Raw genomic sequence first — 20140 nt, forward strand, 5'->3', positions numbered from 1 at the left:
TGCCAGTCCTGTCACTATATGAAAATGACCCCGTCATGCATGAGCGGATAAAAGATTCAAAACGCAGAGAATAAAATACATGGGCTATGAAAAGTGTCTCTTTGTATTGTTTTCTCTGCCGGGCAGCTTTTATCAGGCACTTGTTTTCAAAGATATCGAACGTGCGGGTGATTGTTTGAGCGTAGAACAAACATCTTCGCTCATAGCAAAAAGAATAAAGCGGTACTACTTATTTAAAGTCGAATGTATTGCGTGGCCTTCAATTTATTTTGATCGTACATGCACGGGTAGTTACTGATCCGGTGTCACCGCGTAGTTCTTGCCGTCTCGCTTAATATGCAGATGTCCTTCGTTCGTTTGGCACCACGCGCCAAATTACAGCCGCCATTGCTGACCTTCTCTTGTCTTACCGAGATGCCGAGCAACTAAAAAGGTAGTTCACGATCCTCTACAAAGGACGATGCTTTAGAAAAGGACACAGTTGAATCTAATGTGGCAATAACCTGGCCTGCAATGGTAATGATGAAGTGAAATAAACGAAATAAGAGGAAACAAAAACTGAAGGTCAGTTATGGCGGCGTTCATGCACAGCTGCTGCAAAGCGTCTATATATCCCTCATTCTGAAAAGCGCCGACGTCGTGTTCGCGCTAAGAGTGTCCGACAGTGCACATAAATACACGTACGAAGCAGTTTTAGCACCGTTTTAATGCGATAAATTTGAAAGAAAAACGCCGTAACTGACCAATTATTTCGTCGGCCTGACTGAGAAATTTTCCAAGCTACTTAGTACGTACGGATTATTTGGGATATTTGCTCTTATGATCTTATGATTTGACTGGTTGCTGTCTGCTTCAACTTGCGTCAGCACACTAGCGCTACTTCAACCTCTCGTACATTATAATAACTCTATGGTAGGTGCCAGTGCACGAGACAGCTCATGCCGGCTCATGCCGTGCTCGCGCAAACTCGCGCAAAAAGACTACACCTTTCCAAAAAAAAAAAGCTCCTGGCCAGTTCCATTTTCAGTGCTCGTACGTATGGCGCGTGATTTGATCGCTTCCCGGAGCAACGAACATGCGCTTGCTGGGCTGAGGGGATCGCACGCTGGGCTGAGGACTTGTAAATATCGGAATACCATGCATGTCGGCAGCAATGGCGCAACGAACCTGGCTGGTGACATTGGTCTATCTAAATAGGTTTGACTTACAAGTAACAGGATTAGTGTGTGTGTGTGTATGTGTGTATGTGTGTGTGCGTCCGTGCGTGCGTGCGTGCGTGCGTGGGTGGGTGGGTGGGCGGTTTGGCCATTCATTGGGAAGCATAGGAGTCAAATGAGGAGACGCCATTGACCCAAAGCGTGCTGGCGTGTTCCAGGGCGTCTTCACGAATTCGAATGTGGCCAACCAGACACCGGAAAAAATACCTAGGCAGTGGTCGCAAAAAACGAAATTAAAGAATGCGTCGGAGTAACTCTCGGTGACTGAAAATATGGTGCACGTGATGTTTCAATCACGGTCATCCAAAATCAGGGTGGAAGAGCGCGACTAGCGCAACGATCGACATAATCCGTACGTCATGCGCTGAGGGCCGGGAATCTGCCGTCCAAACGGTAACACTCTGTCCGAACAAAACAGAGTTCGTGCGACGCATTCGTTTCTTATACATCTTTCTGCATGATCATAATAGAAACATCACGTGCACCCTATTTTCAACCATCAAGGGTTACAGCATTTAACTCATACGCGCTTATTAAAACCACATATCTGTGATTAAAACCTGATTAAAACTGTTTCTCGCTCCCATCACATACATCATACAAAAGACAATCTACGAACACGAGTCACCGCAATATCCAGGGTTCGAATGCCGCGTGCCAAGGTGTCTCCTTGAACTCATTGCCATGCGGCATTCGAAGCACTCTTTTCGCGGTGTCAAGCGTTCGAATTTGTATGCAGACTGTATTTTCTATGATGTATAGGCAGTGTGACCCCGGCTTCAAGGTTTTGTTGTGAGATGCATTCCCCTTTGCCCGTCTTGTATACATCGTGGGCAGATAAACGTTACCAATGCCTGGCACAAAGCACATAGACATTCAGAAATAATTAGTAGATATGCATTTTGACCGTAAAGTGTGAAGCCAAGCGCAAACACCAAACTTTGCGTTTGTCCTTTTTGTTCTCATGCTCTCACGGCAAAATGACTATCTTACAAAGTCTATTGCCGACTTTGACCCCTAGTCTGTGGCAGGTAAACAATAGACTCTTGCACACATTTGTTGCCCTCTGCCAGTTTTTGGTTTCGCGTGGATCAAAGTGCTATCAGAAATAGTAAACTTACGCAGGATGCCGAGCTTCCACTGTAGACTGTACTCTCAAACCTGTCATCGTCGGGGGCTTAGAACAATACAGCGGCTCTCGCATTCAAGCGCATAATTCTCGGCCTTGTACAACACAACGTGACGAACGTAGAAAGAACGAAAGAGGATACCCCATAAGATTAATCGAACGTACCTCATCCTGATGGTTCATTGAAGACTCATCAAGGAGAACATGATTCACCACTATAGAGTTCGATCGACGTGTTCAGTGATAGGCGTAAATATGTTTATACTTCATGCCTTTTTTTCCCCCGGATTACCCATTTGGCGCTTCGTGGAAGTGATAGTCAGAAGCGCGATTTCCGGTGAAAACAAGGTTTACTAACTTGTGTTGTACACGTTCCGACCACGATGAAGATGGGTATACTCTGGTCACCTACAGCCGCAAAAAACGTTACCCCTTGATGGCCGCAACGCCACCCACACAGACTCAGCCACCCGCACCGCGGCTGTCGCGCCTCACGGTAATCCTCAGACCCTGTCAACCGTGTAGAATCTTAGATGAGCCCTACATCAAGCTCGACGAGGCTCTTTCATCACATTTACGCACCTCCCTGGCCCTCGTACAAGGCACCAGGACCCCCGATTTCACGACACGATTCTTAACACATATATAGTAATCAACTTGCACTCGATGTATACGATCCCGCGGTGAGGGATGCTTTCCTCAAAATCAAATCGCTTCCTATCTGTGGTAAGGAGGCTCCTTTTCAGGCCTATGAAGCAACCGGAGAGGGCCAGATACGTGGCATAATACAAAACGCCGGTGGCCTTACCCAAGAACAACTCATGGCCAGCTTGCATTGCCGCAAATGCAGAATACTTAATGCTCGCCCACTGGGTGACAACGGAACTGCTTTGGTTACTTTCAAAAGCACACGCCTGCCCTACCGCATCGGCCTCCGCTCTTTTACGGTGAGGGTATTACCCTACAAACCCAAAGTAGCTGTCTGCACGACCTGCCATCGGATGGGCCACGTTAAGGAGCGCTGTCCCAACACCGACAACGCCCGCTGTTCTATTTGCGGACTGAAAAAACACGACGGAGACGCGTCTTGTCCGAACGCCACGCCTAAGTGTCGTAATTGCGGGGGTCCCCACCTAGCCACAGACAAGGGCTGCCTCAAGAGAGCCCAGCTGAACAAAAAGATAGCACGTCGCCGACGTCCCAAGGCCCCGCGACGCTTTGAAACTACCTTTGGCAACCAAGGGCAGCCTCTACACGCGGGCGAACGTACTGAAGCGTCAAGCAACAACACCGATACGACCGTACCTCTAGTGCCTGGAAGCGCGGGAGACTTACGACGCCTACGGCTCATCGCCACTCCGACCTCAACAAGTTTCTATACAGGGCCCCGCACCTCTGCTCAGGGAACTACTACAACAGCTGCAGAGCGTAAACTCACGTTTGCGGACGCCGTTCGGATGGCCAACACCGACACTGCAACCCAGACTATTAATACGACACAAAGGAGAGGCTCTAAACATGCTCAAAAATCGCGAACCCCGCGCATTCCGGAACCGGTGGCACAAGTCAGTGTGGAGACGCAGGCAGAAACAGCTGTACGCATCTCAGCATCTACAACACCCAGCACACAAATCACCCTCGAGGCACAGCTCGAGCGCCGCATTGCTCAACTTGAACAACGCGTAATGGAGCACGTGCAAAAGACAATAGACCGGGCCATTGAGACATGTGTCCGCACCCTTATGGAACGACTCATGCTCTCCAGTACGAGCCCATTCGGGGCGCCCATCACACAACCGGCTCCGGCCGCCTCTATGGTAACCTCATCAATTGCTATTAACGGCCAACATGGCCCAGCGCTCCAATAGCGCACTCGCCACCGGGCACCCACCCTGGGCTACAGTCGTGCAATGGAATTGTCGAACACTTCGAAAAAAAAAGGCCGACCTAGTAGCGCAATTTTATTGTAACGGCACCACACAAGGACCATCCATACTCGCACTTCAAGAAGTAAATGGCCCAGTACTCAAACTCCCGGGTTACGAAGGGTACCCGTCTTATAGCGATCCCGGGCAGACCACATCCGTGGCTCTATACGTATTAAGAACGCTCGACCACGTCCAACTGGATACCGAACCCTGGAATACTAGCGCCACCACTACGGTAGGGTGTAGGGTCAAATTGTCGACTGACCACACCGTTTTAATTTTTTCCTTGTACGCACGCCCGGAGTACAACCGCAACAAAGGGCACAAGCCTCTTATTGACCTCGGTTTTATACAGCATTTCCATAGGCTCTATCCTCGCGACCAGGTAATCCTATGTGGAGACTTCAACGCAAGGCACACAGCATGGGGTTACGACAAATGCAGTCCCAGGGGGCGCAAAGTAATGGCTGATACCCAAAACTACCACCTTAGTTTGATCAACACCCCCGATGACCCCACACGAATTGGACAATCTATTCGCCAGGCGGACACGACCCCTGATCTGACTTGGGCATCACACCCGCGCAGCGTCACCTGGCACCTTCACGAAGACCTAATGGGAAGCGATCATTTCCCTATAGTGGTCAAGATAAAAATCCGCCGCACTCTGGGATGCGCGGTAGGTGCACGCACAGCCGCGAGACCATCGTTTTTGACGCACTGGGACAAATACCGAAAGCTGCTGGAGGAGACATCTCCCAGCGGCGATATCGCACACCTAACTGGTCAAATATTAGACGCCAAGCAACAAGCCACCCGTCGAATACAAGTCCCCTATGATCATCCGGACCCAGACAAACGCCTTCTAACGCTCTGGAATCGCAGGTTGCGCCTATTGGCCAAGTACCGCAAATCTGGGCGCAGACGCTCTATCAAACGCAAGTTGAGGATCACGCAACATACAATAGAGGACTACACCACCGCCCTTGCATCTGAGAAATGGATGACCCTCTGTGAAGGCTTTAACGGGAATACGTCTACACCCCGAGTTTGGAGTATATTACGGTCCCTTCTTGGACAAACCAAGACCTACAATGGGGCCAGACGGGTGGCCCTTAAAGAAGCGATAACCCCACAGGAGCTAGCCGAACGCGCCGCTTCTGAATTCTTTCCCAGCACTTCTCAACCCATCGCTACCACCTATGAAAGGGACGACCCCGTGGAGGACTTTGAATCCTACAATCAACCATTCACCCTTTTTGAGCTTAATCACGCCCTTAACACTGCCAACACACACAGTGCACCTGGGGCAGATCAAGTCACCACGACACAACTGAGAAACCTCCCAGATACCTACAAACAAGCTCTGTTGGAGGAAATCAACAGGATCTGGGAAGAAGGAAAGCTTCCACCCACATGGCGTTTCTCTCTGGTGAAACCAATTCCCAAACCGGGGAAACCGCCACATAACCTGGCCAACCTCCGACCTATATCACTGACATCCTGCCTATGTAAAACGATGGAGAGGATGGTCAATACGCGCCTTACATGGTACTTGGAAAATAATGGCATTCTCGCCCCAACGCAAATAGGTTTTAGAGCGGGGTTGTCCACACAGGACGCGCTTCTTCAACTTAAGGAGGCAGTCCTCGACCCGCACTCTGCACAACCGAGAGCTGTCGTTGGGGTTGACATTAAAAGGGCATTTGACGGGGTCCCGCACAACACAATCATGTCCCAAACCAGAACTGCCGGCCTAAAAGGACGACTATATAACTTCATTGCCGCGTTTTTGGAAGGTCGCTGTTTTCAAGTGCAGGTAGACCAAGCCACTAGTACCACGCGAGCCAACAAAGTAGGGGTACCGCAGGGGTCAGTTATCTCACCGACTCTCTTCAACTTGGCGATGCACACCCTCCCACACCGTCTTGATGCAGTGCCTGGACTAGGTCATACAATATATGCCGATGACATCACGCTTTGGGCAACAGACGGGTCCATCGGCCAGCAGGAGGACATACTCCAAAATGCCCTAAACATTATCTACAGTTTTGCAACCGAAATTGGCCTCAGCACATCCCCAGAGAAGACTGAATACTTAGTCATACACGGCGGCCGTAGTACTCCCTCCAAGAGAGCCGAGAGGAACATGTACAACCTCTCTATCGGAGACCAACCCATCACCAGGAAATCTACCATTCGCATCCTGGGCATGTACCTGGACGAAAATTGCACAGCCAACACATGGTTCCAGAAAACGACTGGATCAGTAAAAAAGATCCTACACGTCCTTCGACGAATCTCAACACGCACCCGTGGTGTCCGCGAACGCGAGATGAGGCAATTCGTGCAGGCATTTGTCGTCTCACGGCTCCTGTATGGTCTTCCCTATCATCCAGTCAATCGGACTCAGATGCTAGCTCTAGAAAGACTTATCAACGAGGCCCGAAGACTCATTACTGGCCTTCCCAGGTACACACGCCTAGACGCGCTCAAGAGTTGCGGGGGCATTAACGATCTCAGCGAACTCGTATCCGCGCACTACAACATCCAGGAGGCACGGCTTCGCACAACACCAGCCGGCCGGTCTATCCTTGCAAAACTAGGCTACGCCGTGCACGATCTGCCCGAACTCCCACAACAGACCCCGCCGTGGGAACACATTGTCCTCACCGACGGGACTCCTCTACCTCAGCGGATACAGAGCACCGGCAGGCGCCTCCCTCTCAAGAGACGGCACTTAAAGTACATTCGCTCGCTTGACGATTGCACCCACGTGATCTACGTCGATGCATCCCTGCCAGCTGATCACAAATGCGCTGTCTACGCCACGGCGTGGTACAATTGTAACACAGAAGCACAGGCACGATACCTGCACACAACGGCTACGCCCCCGCTCAGCACCCAAGCGGAGCTTCAAGCCATCACGGACTATGCGCGCGACGCACTCCTTACGGCAAAGGAAGACGCACCAGTCACGCACATCATTTATACTGACTCGCAAGCGGCACACCACATATGCTCGGACACCAAATATACCGGACCTACCTTACACGAGCTCAAGGTGGCCGTCTCATCTCTGAGAGCGTCCGGCCATCAATTCATCATACGATGGGTCCCTGCCCACTGTGGCATACCCGGTAATGAGAAAGCCCACAGGCTAGCGCGCGCACACCTCCTCTCCGCGCTGGCCAAGGGACCCTCCTCTTCCTCATCTCTAGGCAACCCCTCACAGGAAATTGCCAACCCTTGGCACGACTTGCGCTCTACGAAAGCCCAGCGAGCCACCTACCTCTCCATGGCCGCCAACCCGCTATCCATCCCTAAGATTCCCTCCCAACATTTCTCTCGTAGGGAAGCCGTCATGATTCGGCAAATTCAGACAGGGACCCTACTGACACCGCATCTCTTACAGCGGTTTCGCGGGAACCACGGGGCGGGACCTTCCACAGCCTCTGGCATCTGCAAGAACTGCAATTCTAAGGCAGACCTGGTTCATCTCATGTGGTCTTGCCCTTTGTATGATATTCCACGACAACAGGCTTTGGACCTCATCACAAACGCCCCAGTACCCGCATCCCTGAACGCCTGGGCATGTCCAGACACCACCATATCCCCCAAGCATGCTTTGGAGCTCTGGGAGGCACTACTCGCCTTCATAAAAGACCCAACTGCGCCTCCAGTGGGGGACCGGCTCCTTCCGGCTACAGCCAAGAGGATACGGCCTCCCCCTCCCTCGTCGACGAAGGCCTTGAAGCCATGAGATGTTGCCCTCCTCCTCCTCTCCTCTTCTTTGGCCCCCGCTTCCTAATCCCTTATCCTCCTTCTAACTGACCTCCGCAGCGCGCTCCGCGCAATATAAGGTCAATAAACGTGTTTTCAATCAATCCCGTTACTGGTTACTCGGTGACTAAGAAGTAACGAAAATACAGTAGTAATTTCTTTCCTTACTTGCTACTCGGTAAAAAGTAACAAAATATGGTAGTCGTTCTTTTTCACCGAATATAACTTAAGTCGTCACTTCGTTACCAAAGAGGTGCCAAATACAAGAAAGGCTTTATGTAAAAATCAGGTTCGTACCACGAACAATTTTCAGGCTAGATCCTGCCTTAGCGGGTAAAAGAAAAAAAAAAAAAGAGCTAGAGTAGGGTGAACAATTAAACTGATCACCGTCACGAGCCATCGTACTTGCTATGACTGAATGGCGTAGGAAACGGAAGTCGAGCAAGAAAACGCAGGGTTTTGAAAAAGAACCCAGAATTCTGAAAGAGAGCCCAAAGTTCTGAACCAAGGACACCTGTCTAGGGTGGCTACACTCAATGAAAGAAGGGTATGAGGAAGTTGAGAAGAGTCGAGAGAAATGAAATGTTTAAAAAACAAGGTTAACTGGTTATCGCAGGAGTTAACAATATTGCCTTGGTTCTCTGAATGCACAACTAAAAACGGAATGTATTTAAGATACTTCGTTTTGACAAAACAACCGTAGCAGCTAAAAAAAAAAGAAGACAATTGTCAATCACGGCTTGATAGCTTATTTGATATTTTTCTCTATTTTTGCTCGCCAATTAAAATTGTCTGATCACCCATAAATACACATGAAGCAAAATCTTTATGTAATACCCACACGGGCGAAAAGGAAGACTTCCAGTGTCGTTGAGCACCTTTTAGTAAAATCACTTATAGCGGAATGCGTGTTAAGTTCAGGCTCGTTTTCATTATATCACTGCCCATAAAAAGGACAGTATCATTCAAGAGGAAAAAAGTTTAAGAGCGTTTACAAGGATCAAAGCTCTCAATAAGCCGTGGAAGCTGTTGACAACGCCCACGAATTCACAAATCCGACAGCGAAGGCGGCTACAGGTGCATGAAACAACATTTTAAAAAGAAAGTTCAGCTTGGAAAGGTCCTGTCGCGTTCAAGAACGTCTCTTTGACACTGGGAGTATAACTTTCTCAATTTTACTGGATGATTTATCTTGTTATTTCGTAAATGTACTGGCACATGGTATACAGTTAGTTCAGTTCGTACTTTTTTTTGCAAACATTCAACAAGGCGCCGGTGCATGTCTTTAATATCTCAGAGTTTACAATGGCCTGGGTTAGAAGTTTAGAATAAATATCACTACCCATCGGGGTATGTTAAAAATTATAAACGGCGCTGATGCTGGCTAGGGTGTATACTAAAACAAAAAGAAAATAGAGGAAAAAAGCGCTGGTAATTGAAGTTTCCACCGCTTTACGGGTGATTTTTCGTAACCTTATGTTAAGCTTCATCTTCTGTATACTTATTTCTCCGGAAATAGGCTTAGTATACCACGCGACCATTGAAAGGTAGCGTCAGTTTCGTTTTGAATTTCTGGCCTCTCTGATCACACTCACTGCAACTTGCGAATTGCACGTTCACCAACTTATTCGGTATTTGGTACAAAATTACTATTTCGTGTGGAAAGGCAAATATGTATATTGTTACTTAAATTGATTTCTGGTATTCTGGAATTACTGATGGAATGACATCATAAAGAACTTCGGCACATAACGTCAAAATGCAAAAACGACTAAAACCTGTCATTAAAGAAAGAAAAAAAATAAATATATATATTCTTGTTTTGAAGACGAAGCTTGCTGCTGTTACGGAGGGTAGGGGATTGAATATAAATGATCCTGCCTTTTCGGTTTTTATTTTTTTTTAAATTCGGCGTACTTTTTCGGTGTTTATTTTAAGATGCAATTTTCGTGTTCTTTTTTTCGGTGTATATTTATGCAAAGAAAAGTTTACCGTTTTTTTTTTTCAGTGAATATGAAAGAAACACCATCGGACACCGGATCAGATGATCCTTGTAACTCTGATATTTGTGATCCCTCAAGGAATAACGACATAGATACATTGAAAAAAAAAAAAAAAAACAACAAAAAAACATAACAACGACACTTTATTCGGAAAATGTGTGCTACTACTGTAAAAAACAAAAAAACAAAAACAAAAAAAAACAGAAGTACAAACAAGACAGTACCCCAAAAACATGGAACTTCATTTTCTGTACATCAGGATAACGTGGTCTTAATATATAGTAAACACATATGTACTTTCCCGGGTTCTCCTCGTTGATCCGAGTTCATTCTTTCCATTTAATGACCCTGGGCTTCGAGTCTGCCCTCTCAACGTTGACACTGGCAGGCTGAGGAGATAAAACGCCGCCTGATTCCAAATCGGCCAATCAAGCAAATGTGACTACCAAAAGAGACACGGTGCGACGTTTTGAGGCACAACATATTTCGTGTACTCACTAAACTCTGGCTGCAGATCTAACTTTTTTTTTTAGGACCAAGAACTTGACACACTAAGCCCGATCACAGAAAGGACACAGATATCCCGCGAAGGACAACCAAAGACCTCTTGTGTTTCATGTTGAACCTTGGGAGAGGGCAATCATGAAGACGTCACACAATCTCGAGCCTTGCAACGCCCTCTCTCCTCCCCCTCCCCCACCCTCACCCGCCCATCTTGACGCGACCCTAAAAATTGACCATTGTCGGTTAAAACAGAGTTTTAGAGAATGGATTCGGCTTACTTTTATCGGTTTTTATCGGTTTTAAGCGAAAACGTCGAATCTAAAAACTGACCTTTTTCGGTTAAAACCGAATTTGTGAAAATGAATTCGGCGTGTTTTTTATCGGTTTAAACCGAAAACTCCGAACGCTAGAATATAAAATAGCACTTTAATACAAAGGAATTCATGAACGGTATAGCTTGTCAACGACGAGCGTCTTTCTTAATCCCGAGAGAACTGAAATCTCGAGACGACAAACTGGATTCTGCTCTGGACGAGAATATGGGAGGCTATTTCCTGAAACAATAAAGGCCTAGTTTATTATTTCTATTTGTAACAAAAGTAACTGCCAGAACGGTATATTCGAGATCATCAACGTCCAATCCATCCAATGAAAAAAAAAATCCAAACACACAAGAGCATATAAGACGACATAAGAGCTTACGTGCCACTACTACAACGTGTATAAGATCTGGTCTGTTAACTGAAGAAATCATCAAAATTTGTTACGAGTGTCGTTAGACTTTTTAAAGTCGGCTCTTTCCTGTTTGGTAATTCCCAACTTTCATGTATAGAGAGTGTTTTAAATCGGGTTTCTACAATATTCAAATGCATGACGGGGGAGCAAATTAGATGTCAGTGGAAGGAAGTGGATCATATATGTGTATACTAAAAATATTCACAAAAGTTATTGAAAAAGAAGTGATTTTTTTTCTTTTTTGTTTTTAATATATACACTCCGCGCTGTCGGGACATACGGAACTAATGAACATGGCGCTAATAGTAAATAATATTAATTAGAAGTGTGTTTCTGAAGCTAGAAAAAAAAAGAGAAATGAAACAACATGCGTGACACTGAATTCGTGTGCTCTCGGCAGCTTAACACACAACTGGTTTGATAACGCGCGTTTTTAGCGCACATGAAATGAAAGGACCAGGACCTAGCTCTAATTAAAATCCTAATTTTATTATAAAGGAGGGCGGGAAACGCGTACGAATCGTTACTCGGGTAGAAGCTAAAGGCGAGAAGGGGACGAGGGCGCGCGGTGCCGTCAGTCAGAGGACCGAGCTCTCGGTTGCAATGATTCGTGGGCCGGCACAAAGCTAGCCATGTTAGTCTTACTCACTCTTGGAACGCGCTCGAACGCCGGCATTGGGCGCGTGTGGCGAACGCTTTCGAACTGCGAATAGAGACAATTGGCAGCCAGAGCTTGGCGCTCTGGCCTCTCTTTCCCTCCCCGAGTTTCTTCCCGTATCGGCTGCATGTAAATTTCAGAGGGAACTTCACCTTCAAATTCCCAACGAGAAATCGCGTCATCGCACCATCCAGCGAGGACCAAGTATTTCTCCGGCATATCGGAAAGTGAGGCGCCTCCGTCAGGGTCGTCTCTTTGAACGTTGTGCCCGTGATGACCGATGCGTCTCGGTGCGATGGGCATTCGGCGAAGCCCTTTCATTTTGTAAATTTTGTTTGCAGATATCTAGGCATCGTCGTTAATCGCTTAATATGACGTCCCACAAGGGGGGTAAAAAATAAAATGAAAGTATTATTTTATGCTTCGCTAAATATGTGAAAGAAAAAAAAAAGTGGTGACACGCTGCTCACGTGCAATTGGCTGCTCGGGCGCTGGTGCAACCTCATTCCTTCGTTTCGCGCGTGAAATATGAATTGTTTTTTAATTAGTAATCATGTCTCGTAATTTCTGTCGCACTTGAACTAAACAGTTTTATTTAGCTAGGTCAACTTATTAAAGTAAACTCCTTCCGCTATATACTTTACCAATAAACGCACAAAAACGAGTATAAACCTTAACAAGTAATAAATGTTCAAATACCTGCATTTCAGTTCAAACTTTTCTTTTGTTAGATGTTATCCTTCAAGACAGATACCTTAATGTGGTTATTGTACAGAGGACTTTTTTTCATATCTACTTAATATGGTTTTGGTAGATAGCAAAATAAACCATTATAGCGATAACCTTAGGGACGTGATATCCGAATAAATATTATTCCATGTTATGCAATTTCGTTTGCAGATTTTTGAAATTGGAGCCCGAACCTGGCCATTTGCGGCGGAAATAACCACCAGAGATCCAAGTTCTCGACGTTTACCGTAGCTCTTTACCGTTGCCGTTCTTCCAAAAGATGCTAGCATGAAGTCCAGGCGAAGCCGCTATCTCGATTTAATCCAGGCTTGAAACGTAAATGAACACACAGCTGTTTGTTCGCTCTTGTCACAAGGCAAAACAAAAATAATTGCCTTAGCAAAGACAACGTATAGCACCCTATACATGTGAGCCTCCTGTGGAACTTTCTGGGCAGCACTCCGGAGACCTTTTTTTTTTTTCTTTTAACACATCCTGTTTTCGACAGGTTAATCTTACGCGTTATCATCATTTTTCTTTTAAACACAATAAATTCTTCGCTTGGTTTTTCTCCCGAATTCTGAATTATTTTCGCACTCCGTATGTATACACGAACTCAACTCTCTTACGTCACGCCGCGGTGGTGGCGCGTCGGTCGCACTTCCGGTCTGGGGTGGTGGGCAGAAGTCGAGGTGCGAGACATGCATTCCCGCGTTCTTTTGGGAGAAACCAGACAAAAAACCTGCCTTCTTGTCGAAATGCTGCGACGGGAGCTGTACCAAGAGAGTCTGGAAAGGTTTGAAGATCAGTTTTCATGTGTTTCTGCCCCCTCCGTTCTTCCGATAACGTGGATAGTAGCCGTGACAAGGGCAAATCAGACGCTGTCGAACTACGATTGCTTGTGCGGGCAACACTTTGTGGTTGCCAGATGTATTTGTTTTGTTCCAACATGAACGAGACAAAACCGCCAAGTTGTCCGGACCACCCGCGGGTTCAGTGCGTCTTCAAATTCACATGGCCGCCTGATCGTCTGCTCTTTCGAACTTGTCTGCTTTTTGTCGTCTGCTCGTTCAAACAAAAGCGGCCCGTATACCAAACTTTTACCCGGTGATTGCAATAAAATGTAATTGCAGGCCTCAAAAGACTTCAGTTGGCTTGGTGTAAACAGTAGATACAAGATGTTGATCATAGGTACCATGCAGTGGCCATCACCGATTTGTTACGCTTGGTCTATTCCTGCTTCCGATTTTCAGTATCGACGTCGATCATCGCCGCTACCTTCTACACTTTTGCAGCACGAGCGACGTTGCGACCGAGAATAGCTAGAAGAATCTTATCATGGTTTTGGCGTCTATTCTGCGGCGCTCATGCGAATGAATCGCCGCACGTCAAATTATTTACGCAATGTTTAGCGGCGTAACGAACCTTGATAATTTCGCTCAGGCGATTAAAGTGGCAAGACATTGCTATGAGGACGTAAAATCTACAATTCCAACGCGAAAAAGAGTATGCAGACTCACACAGACGCCGACAACGTGACATTCCAATGGTTTGTTGACGTGGGACGCGGTGCTTCTTGCCCGCACTCTATTGCGCATCCGTTTGAACTGTCGTCTGCTCTTTCAAACTTGTCTGCTTTTTGTCGTCAGCTCGTTCAAACGACAGCGGCCCGTAAACCAAATGTTGACCCGGTAATTGCGATAAGAAGTAAGTGCAGGCCCCAAAACACTTTAGAATGTTGGTTGGGGTAAGTAGGCTAAGTGTAAACAGTAGATACAAGAAGATGTTAATCATTGTTACCAGTGGCCGTCACCGACTTGTAATGCCCGATTTTAATTTCGGTTTTCAGTATCGACGTCCACCATCTCAGCTACGGCCCATGCTTTTGCAGCCGGAGAGACTTCGCAACTGAAAATAGCGAGATGAATCTCATCGTGGGAGTCGGGCTTTAGCACCCATTCTGCGGCTTCCACGTGAAATTAATCGCCGCTTGTCACATTATTCACGCAAACTTTTGCGGTGTAACGGGCCTCATTAATTTTGCTGAAGCCGCTCAAGTAGTCAAACATTGTTAGGAGAATGTAGAATCAACAATTCCAACGCGAAAAAAGAGCACGGGAACTCACACCGACGCCGACAACAACGCAATTCAATGGTTTGTTTATGGGCGACGGCGCGCTTCTTGCCCACCGTCCACCGCGCATGCGCGGCGCCGGTGGCGTCCGCTAGGGGCGCTCCGGTTTGTTTGTAAGCATGAGTTGGTGTATACTGAGCGCGGACATACAGCCAGCAACGCACTTCCGTTCGCACTATATATGTAGTTTTCTGGTTTCCGGAATGGCCAGCCAGGTAGCACGCCAGAGATAACGCCTAACTTGGCACACGGTTGACAATCCTAGCAGCTTAAGTATGGGCCTGATACGGTTCAGCTCCAATAGCGCAGTTCTTTTCTTTGACGTTTCTATGGCTGTTCTCTGGTTCGCGACATAACTGCCAAGGTGCCAGACTTGAGCCAGAGGTACCACGTATGAACCGATGACCAATTATTGACGCCTACATCTGGTTTTTTGTTCGGTAATTCAGGCCCAGAATTGTCGCATAAAAATCGAACAGCCAGAAGCAAAGCCAATATAGCTCTGGCTCTCTGTTTTGCAATTTTGACCTCAAGATGCCAGATGACAACCAACTTATCTGCAGTGAAGCCCAACTTCGGCACTTGTTCGGACGAACTAGGCCAATATTGCCCAGATTCTGCACAAAGAAGGTCATCTCGGCTCTCTGCCTCAGCTTGTTCGGACCATTTAATTAAAGCTTTAAATTTCCAAACAAAAACTAAACGGCTCTAAAAACCATGGTACTTGGAATTACGCTTCGCTGTGTATAGACTATTCCAATAGTCGCCTTCTGAGCGCTGCCAAATTTCGGAACCCGTTATGAGCATGTTACAGCCCAGTGGCGACATTGCATTTTTTTCTTCTGGGGGGGAGGGGGAGGATAAGCGCTGGAAAGGTGCATATGTCATCAAATGGTTATAGATCACCAACCTCTTCCATCGGAGTGTAGTCGTCGGACTTTATATACAGGTGGGAACGCATGCCACGGTTATTATAACCGAGCACAATATAGGCCTCCAACTTCGCAATCAACTCCTCGGGTGCGTACCCCCCCCCCCCCCCCCCCTTTCCTCTTAACACAAATACATTATTCTTTTTTTTAAAATATATAATCGAAACGCAGAGTGAGCCGAATCCGGAGCATGTTATTAGCGCTCGACAGCCAATCAAATTGCGGTATTAGCCGATAAGCACGCTCAAGAACCAATCAGAAAGCAAGAAGCGTGACCATCATCATCCCCACCCTGCGAGCTCTCAGTTGCCTTGGCTCCTGCGTATGCGGCCTGGAATTCAGGTAACAACGAAAAAAGAAAAACGTTTATGAACATCGTTGGATCACGATTTAAGCACCGCGAGCATGTTTTGAAAGTTCCACACAAGGAGTATAGTTTATTCCTTAAGCTGTAATAAATATGTGAGACCAACTGGCAGTTGCCTAAACGGTATACTAAGAAGGCACATGCCATAACGTCCACAAAGCGGGTTTCCGGACATGACACCGTTCATCGTGGAGACTGCGTTGCGCGAGAGAGGGTTAAAAAAAAAAAAAAAAAAAAAAAAACAAACTTGAAAGTATAAAACAGAGAGGACGAGGACGGGAACAGGACATCTTTCAAAGATGTCCTGTTCCCGTCCTCGTCCTCTCTGTTTTATATTTTCAAGTTTTGTATCTATTAACCAACACGCTCGTTTTCAATCGTAAAAAAAAAAAGTGAAAGCCGTTTACAACTTCCTGTAACACCGAATTAGAGCGCAGCTCTTGAGGAGGAGGGAAGGGTACTGGGAGGGGGGTGAAGTGACCTGGGGGGGGGGTCATGTGACCTTGGGGGTCACGTGACGATGCCGATGATGTCATCAGTGACGTCACAGATGACATCATCAGTGACGATGACGATGCGGACTCCGATGACGTCATCAGCGATGATGACGATGACGATGCGGATGTCGGTGACGTCATCAGTGATGATGACGATGCTGATGCCGGTGACGTCATCAGTGACGTCACTGATGACGTCATCAGTGATGATGACGATGCGGATGCCGGTGACGTCATTAGTGACGATGACGTCATCGGGGAGGTCACGTGACCTCGGCGGCGGGTCACGTGACCCGGGGGGAGGGGTCACGCGACCTCTGGGGGTCACGTGACCTTGGGGTAACCTTGGGGGTCACGTGACCTTGGGGTCACGTGACCTTGGGATGACCTTGGGGGTCGCGTGAACTTGGTTACGACGACGCCGACGCCGACGCCGCTCAAGCCGGGAACGGGCCCGTAAGAGCTGCGCTCTAAAAAGAAAAGTCGCCTCTTTACCGTATTAGCGTGGCAAAGACAGTGGTAACACAAAATGTGACGCGTTGGTGTGTAAAAACTGCGTACAGATGCGAAGGAGGCTGGATGACGCGAGGCGGCCCTGTGTCGCGAAAGGTAAGCGCGTGAGCGCTCTGTGGATGTCTTACTTGGGGGGGGGGGGGGGGGCATCTTCGGCAGTTGCATTATATATATACGACTTTTTCAGAGCCTGTGGGAGTGTGAGATGCAACAGACGGAGCGTGCAGAAGTTATGACTATTTGAACGAGGCAACGCCGAGCAGCTTGAACAGTGCAGATGTACTTGTGTGTCAACAAATTTTCATTCGAATTCAGGTAATGCTTTCAACGAAAATAAAAAAAAGGAAAAAAAAATGGTCGCAGTTTAACCAAAGCTTGTACCTCCCTTTACAATTCAGCGCGAACAATACATAAAAAAATATGAGAACGACAAAAAGCTGTATACTTCCAGCTGACAACGAAAGTTAACAAGCTTAAAAGAACGTGCGAACGAAAGGAGGCAATGTAGTTCACGTTTTGGAAAGTATATTTCAGCAGACGATATGTACAAGACGCAGAAACATAACTATGTTTCTGACTATGACTGTTATGTTTCTGACTATGACTATGACTATGATTATGACAAATATATTGATTATATCTTATCCATAAATTATCTCTAGAATTGTTATATTATCGTTTAAACATATCACTGGTTATATTTGAAACACAGACGACTGAGTGCCGTGAGTTGACGTATTATAATGCAGCGACAGAGTATTATAAGAGCGTAAAGCAACGTGAACACTCTCCACCAATCACTGGCGGCAAACTTTCGCGCTTCTTTGGGTGAAATTCTTTATCTCGTTCTTGCAACCTCTTTCGAGTTCCGTTATGCTGGCAGCTCACGCAACTTTTCAATGGCACTGTTATTAGTTCCCGAAAATCTCCCGTTGAAAATATCCGAAACACGGAACTCTGCAAGGGCATGACTGCACCCCGCGGTGCACTCGCGGTATCGGAGGCTTCTGGCAAACCGTCACCGTGTTCCAAGTTCCTCACTATCAAAGCCTTTGAAACATATTTTTAAGCGCGCGCTCCGCAGTCACGGCATCACCCGGGCGAGCGCTTAAAGGGATTATGACACGCCAAAAAATAAAATACGAGATAACTATACTGCTAGGACCCATTGTATGTTTTTATAATCCTGCAAAATTTGTTTTGAAAATGGCGCGATAGTTTCGTGGATAGAGCGATTTTTATGCGGGCCCCTCGGAGGGGCAGATCCGTGCGGAGCTGAAAGTTGGCTACGTAGCCAGCCTCCAGCGCGGTGTTTTCTTGCACGTACTCACAGACTTGGCTCTCTTGGCATACGAGCCTCAGCTTCCTCGTTTACCTTCCACGTTTCGAGCATGCGGTCCGTGACGATTACGTCTACGACATCGCTCGCCTTGTCGAAGTGTTCGACATTGATCGCAGCAGCGATGAGAGTGATGGCTATCAAGAGATGCTGGAAGCTGTTCCTTTTGACTGCGACCCACTGGCGACCAGCTCCAGCGACGACGAGTCACGGACGAACTCACCATGGTCGCCGTTGTCCGGGGATATCTCGCTGGCGCAAGCAGGGTGGAAGGTGAAGTGGCCAGGGGCGAGAGCGAGAATAGCTTTCGGGTTGCCGAGTTTTGTGAGCGGTTTTGATCGTACCGCGACGAAGAGAGTTTGGGCGATCATGGGGGCGCCTAGAATGAGAGAATGTTCTTGGTCAAGTGGCTTATGGACACCATGGTGGGATTAACTTGGGCAGTGTTGCCTGGTAGCCAGATGAAAATGATAAAAATTCGTAAATTTAATATTGCTATTACCAGCGCTCTAAAAATCGCGTAACTTGGAGTGTAAACAAAGTAGCCTATGAGCATTCCATCTCAAGAATAATCTATCCTTTTAATTTTCGTGTCATCACCCCTTTAAAAGCAAGCTTCAAAGGCTCCGGTATAGTGCGCCATGTGGAACGCGGTAACGGTTTGCTTAACGTCCCTATCACCTCACGCTGAAATGGTGAAGGGGCTACGGGGCGATTCTCTCGCTATACTATACACAGTACTGGGAACGGTATAAACGTGCGCCCTTAGTTCTGTGAACTGCCCCATCGCACAGTGTACGCGCGCAAGATGAGCGTCGGAGCCCTCGTTGTGCTCAAAACTGTAGTAAAATTGAGCACACACTCGAAGAGAGCTGGTGCCTCTACTTTCCCGAAAAGCACTTGAACGAGTCCATCGCCCCAACGTGCACACGGAGGGTGTTCGGCGAACGACGGGGCCAAAACTATGCCCCAAAAAAACCCTTAAAAAAAGAAAAAGACTGCGTTCTGACATTGAATTTTACATGAGCACACGAAACGTGATGCTCAGCGACTCCAGCGCTGAGCATCCTCAGGGCGCTTGCGGGGGTCGGAGTAGTATCAATACATTCTCACTCCGGGGTTTGGGCGGTGGTTTAACAGGCAGCGACCTCCGCAGGTATCACCTTAAAGTGCAACTTCGTAGGCTTCCAGAATGTAGATTCTACAACACGAAATATGTTGTTCCATAATAATAGTTAAAAAAAAAAAAAAGGGTGTAGAAGTCGCGAGCGCCGAGCATTACCTGCGACGAAAATATTGTGAGGTCGGCCGTGTGAGTGAACGTAATGAAAGTCCCCACACAATACGTGTCCTCTTTGCATTTTTTTGTTAACTTCTAACGTAGAGAACTTTTAAGTTTTACGAAAGTTTCTGACATCTGTCGCACACGACTCATTCGCTCGATGCTCACGCGTCAACGCGGACTCCGAATATGAGAAATGATGCAGCTGTCTCACAGTTTAACCCTCTGTAAAGAGCAGCGAAGGTTGTCAGTTCATATTTTGTTCGATTATCAGCTGAACATATTCTCTACAGCTGCTTTTCAAAATCTCGCAGATCGGCATACAGATGTCGTGTTAATGCGGTATATGGATGTGATTTATGAGACGCCGTGTTCTAAGATCCGAAGGCA

General features: G+C 47.1%; 1 protein-coding gene across 1 annotated transcript; it reads left to right on the forward strand.

Annotated features, from left to right (window-relative positions):
• The first annotated feature begins 5990 nt into the window (after positions 1-5990).
• Positions 5991-8141, forward strand: LOC115318884. Its single transcript, XM_040214567.3, has one exon. The coding sequence runs from the start codon at positions 6007-6009 to the stop codon at positions 8035-8037; it is 2031 nt and encodes a 676-aa protein (XP_040070501.2). The 5' UTR covers positions 5991-6006; the 3' UTR covers positions 8038-8141.
• The last annotated feature ends 11999 nt before the right edge of the window (positions 8142-20140 follow it).

Source organism: Ixodes scapularis, unplaced genomic scaffold, assembly GCF_016920785.2.
Source record: "Ixodes scapularis isolate PalLabHiFi unplaced genomic scaffold, ASM1692078v2 PGA_scaffold0__279_contigs__length_252992795, whole genome shotgun sequence".
NCBI classification, from domain to species: Eukaryota; Metazoa; Arthropoda; class Arachnida; order Ixodida; family Ixodidae; genus Ixodes; species Ixodes scapularis.

What these genes read in the sequence shown, in the direction of transcription:
- LOC115318884 (XM_040214567.3), top strand. Translation starts at nt 6,007, where the DNA reads ATGTCCCAAACCAGAACTGCCGGCCTAAAAGGACGACTATATAACTTC.